The 4,698-nt window shown below is 32.8% G+C and overlaps 2 protein-coding genes across 3 annotated transcripts in view; one reads left to right on the top strand and one right to left on the bottom strand.

Moving 5' to 3' along the window:
* Window positions 1-3,095, top strand: part of LOC116853225 (congested-like trachea protein) — a 95,080-nt gene extending 91,985 nt beyond the window's left edge. For both annotated transcript variants that reach the window (XM_032834178.1, XM_032834179.1), the window contains one exon: window positions 1,215-3,095. In XM_032834178.1, coding sequence (XP_032690069.1) covers window positions 1,215-1,402 — 188 coding nt within the window. In that variant the 3' untranslated portion in view covers window positions 1,403-3,095. The remainder of the gene's footprint in view (window positions 1-1,214) is intronic.
* LOC116853228 lies at window positions 1,943-2,571 on the bottom strand. The gene has a single exon (XM_032834185.1). It carries the CDS (start codon window positions 2,531-2,533, stop codon window positions 2,174-2,176), a length of 360 nt encoding a protein of 119 aa, XP_032690076.1. The 5' UTR covers window positions 2,534-2,571; the 3' UTR covers window positions 1,943-2,173.
* Window positions 3,096-4,698: the final 1,603 nt, after the last annotated feature.

Genomic DNA, 4,698 nt, shown 5'->3' on the forward strand with positions numbered 1-4,698 from the left:
GCAATAAGAAGTAGGGTAAGAATAAGAAATTGACCAATCATAGTTGATTATTCTTCTCACATTCGACTGTGGTTGGTCAATTTCTTACTCTTACTTCCTACTTCTTGCTATTTACTTCCAATGTAGACGTCCCTTAAAGCGTCTTCTACAATGGCAGTAGGAGTAGTAGTAAGAAATAAGCAGTAAGTAAATAAACCAATCACAATCGATTATTTTTGAAACGTGAAAATGGAATTGGTCAATTTGCTCACTGTTTATTTCTTACTACTACTCCTACTGCCATTGTAGAAGACGCTTAAAGGGACGTCTACATTGGAAGTAAATAGCAAGAAGTAAGAAGTAAGAGTAAGAAATTGACCAACCACAGTCGGATGTGAGAAGAATAATCAACTATGATTGGTCAATTTCTTATTCTTACTTCCTACTTCTTACTGCTTACTTCCAATGTAGACGTTCCTTAAGGCTAGTGGCACACAAAAAACTTAAGCAGTAAAACGTAAGCAGTAAGCAAATTGACCAATCACAGTCATTGATTCTTCTTACGGTCCAAGAATCAACGACTGTGATTGGTCAATTTGCTTACTGCTTATGTTTTTCTATGTGCCACCAACTTAAAGCTGGCTACACACACTTTTCGTAACAGTAACCGTAAGACGTAACGTAAGAATTGACCAATTACGATCGAGTATTCATAAAAATGGCGACCTCACGAATCGACAATTCCCAACATGATTGGTCAATTCTTACGTTACGTCTTATGGTTACTGTTACGAAAAATGTGTGTAGCCAGCTTTACGCTTACTGGATCATACCCTAAACCGTACACGAATAACAACTTACGAGGCGTGAAAGTTCGAATTATCACACTTAAAAATGGTAAACTTTGATTGTCTATAACTTTTTAACAAACAACGAGCGATGGTTAAAATCTTTTGCATGTTACTCAGGACCTTGATAACATATGTCAAGATGATTGAAATTTATAAGGTCGCCAATTTTATCCATAATTATCGACATTTAATCTTAGGGTCGAAACGTACGTTTGGCAATTATGTATTCATTATGTATTCATTCGGTTTATCGTTATTATATTAATTTTGGTTCCGCACTAACTTTTCCATTTATTGGCTTCCATTAACTTTCTTTTTCTTTTTTTTTTATCTGAGCATCAAGGAGATCTCTTTTTTTATTTGATATTCTATTGTGTATTACAGCGCCAGAAGGCACGTACAAAAAAGGAATACGTGAAGTATTTGTTAAATTGATGAAAAACGAAGGACCTGCAGCACTTTATAAAGGTGTCGTACCGGTAATGTTACGAGCCTTTCCCGCGAATGCAGCTTGTTTTATGGGCTTTGAAGTTGCGATGAAGTTTTTAAACTGGATCGTACCAGGATTATAACTACTATATATATGTGCATAGAAATCGCGCGTAATGCAGTCACAGAATGTGTAGAAGACACGTCTTGCTATGTTATGTCTATCGTCTTTTTTACTTTGCCACGCGTATTCCATGAATATAAATTAATTCTTTACCGTGGCAGAAATAAATTATCTAAATTTGTATTTGTTTCAAAATAATCACAAGTGGAGTTCAAAAAGACGACATATAATCGCAAGGTATTAAGAATTTAAGAAGTGAAATAGGAATCTTAGGCCTGGTTGCACTAACGTTATTTTCGTTTTAAGTGAGACTTAAATTATATGTCTGTCTTCATTTATTTAAAAAGAAAAAGATAAATATATGTTTAAGTTTTGTTTAAAGCCAAAACAATGTTGCAACTAGATCTTATTATGCCTAAAAAAGATATATATTCAAGTTTTTTTACAATTCAATCGTACAGAATTGTTTAACAAACAAACAAATGAAAGTAAACCATCAGGGAATAGGTATAATGTTCATGATAAATATAGTATTTGTTTTATTTGGGATATATATATATATATATATATATATATATATATATATTTTATAAAGTTTTAAATTATATACAGGGCCGTCGAGATAAATCTGGAAACACCATGTAAATAAAACATAATTAAAATACAATGAAAGCATGAATATATTCGTATGTAAGTATCAACGAATATAAAAGAATGAAACTATGCAATGTAGCCTCTATCAGCTTCTACGACCTTCTCGAGCCTGGATCTAAACCGGCTGTAGACATACTTAACTTCTTTCTTGTCCAAATGTGTCATCACCTTCATGATGGCGGACTTCAGAGCATCTTTGATGTTGTGATGTTTTGCATTGACCTTTGCCTCGATCACGCCTCATACGTAATAGTACAAGGGGGTTGCAATCACTATTAGAGGGAGGCCATAAGTCGGGGGACCAGCGGTAGGGCAAATTGTTGTAAAGCCAGGCCTGAGTTTTCTTTGCCTTGTGAGCTGGTGCCGAGTCCTGCTCGAACATATATTCCTTTCCAACGGCTATTTCATCTATCCAGGACTTTACAACCGTCTCTAGCACGTTAATGTAACTGTCGGCTTTCAAATCCTCCTCGACGAAGAGATACCATGATGTCATCAGATCGCTTTTTGTGTATTGTCCGATCAGTAGTAACCTTCTCTTTCTTGTTAGACTCTCTGAACTTTTTGGCTATGGCATAAACTTGCCATAGCCAACCACCTACAAAAAGACCTGGCGTCTTTTTGTAGTCAAACCATGCGATTATTTTCGTAATTTGCTGGTGCGAAGCGTTTATTATCGTCTTCCGCTCATATTCTCAGCTCACTACTGGTTGTTAATTGCTCGGTGATTGTCTCTTGAATGATCTTGTCGTGACGTGCCACAAACGCGTTATGCATTCAAAATCGGCGCTGACGTCGTTGCTATAAGTAAACAAGTTAAATTTCTGGATTTATCTCGATGACCTTGTGTATATATATATATATATATATATATATACATACATACATACATACTAAGTTCCATTTATAAACATATCATATGTTACAATGTGATAACGATTATATTCCTGAAAAGTAATTTGTCGAAGATTATATATATATATGTATATATATATATATTCCACACAATTATAGAAAATATATATAAACTTTAATACTGAATAAACATATATATTGTAGAGTTTGAATATAAAATTTTATTAATATAGTATATGCGTTATATGTATATATGCATGTGTGTATATGTATATGTGTGTGTGTGTATATATACATATATATACATACATACATATATATATACACATATACAGGGTGTCCCATTTTAAATTACGCACCTGAATATCTCGTCAGGGGAGCCACCAATCCGAAAATAACCTTTACAAAAGTTGTTGGGTTCGGAGGGGGACATCGGATGGTGATTTTCAATTTCACCTTGACCTTGACCTTTAAGGTCGATTGAAGGTAAAATCGAATTTTTAAATAGAAACTCCTATTTTTGACCCCGGCTTCCGAAAAAGCGCAAAATTTTACGTTTAGATGGGTACTTGAGGCTCTTCTTTGGAATGACCTTCAGAAGTTATTTTAAGGACAAAATATTTGAAATTACGCACCTGAATACATATCTTGTCGAGGAGCAACCAATCCAACCCTTACAAAAGTTGTTGGGTTCGGAGGGGGACATCGAATGGTGACTTTCAATTTCACCTTGAGCATGAAGGTCAAGGTCAAGGTGAAATTGAAAACCATCCGATGTCCCAACAACTTTTGTAAGGGTTATTTTCGGATTGGTGGCTCCCCTGACGAGATATTCAGGTGCGTAATTTAAAATGGGACACCCTGTGTGTGTATATATATATATATATATATATATATGCACACATTTGTTTTATATTTTTATGTTATACATCATATTGCGTATTAAGGAAGATACAGTCAGAACTGTAATGGAAAAACTAGTTATACATTTTATGCACAAGACTGCTGAAGAAAATTATAAGATATAAAAACAAAGATGATATATATATGTCAATTATTAAATAATAAATTTTTTTATGAGAATATATAGAATTATTTAAATGATCAATTTATAAACGACCATATACTAATACTAGTAAATTTACTAGTAAATTTACTTCCAAAGGGAACTAGTTTCTATATGGCCTATTTAATATGTATGTCGATTATATAAACTGTATCATAGTTAATGATTTAATTGTGCAGAAAATGTGTTGATGCACAAAATATATAGCGCTATTATCTAGTTATCGGAACAAAAAGAGTGAAATAGTGACTGCTTCCTGACAAAAAGTAACCTTACAAGGGAGCTTCGTAAACCCGAAAATTCAGATTTTATTGAAACTTTGCACAAATGTAAGCTAGGTAAATAAATGAATTTAGATAATTTCAGTTGATGCTAAAAAACGATTTGAAAGGGTGAAACTACCCTTCAAAGATACAGAAATTTTTGATTTTTTAAATATATTTCGTAAACTAAATGAAATAACAAAAAATGTTTTATACAAAAGCTTCATAGAAAATTTTTCTCTATTTAACTGTCATTAATTTTTCGAAAAAAAAATATTTTTAAAAATTTACCCTTTGTATCCCCTATGTAATATATTATCTATTGTGTTAAAATTGTGATTTTAATAAAACCTGGTATAAAAATGTAGGTTCAATAAAGTCAATAATTTATAAAATTTTAGTTAATGCTAAAAGACGCTTTGAAAGGGTGAAACCACTTTTCAAAGATACAGAGGCTTTCGATTTTTTCTATATATT

This window comes from Odontomachus brunneus, unplaced genomic scaffold, assembly GCF_010583005.1.
Source record: "Odontomachus brunneus isolate Ranch 3 - 2012 unplaced genomic scaffold, Obru_v1 Obru_scaffold_289, whole genome shotgun sequence".
NCBI lineage: Eukaryota > Metazoa > Arthropoda > Insecta > Hymenoptera > Formicidae > Odontomachus > Odontomachus brunneus.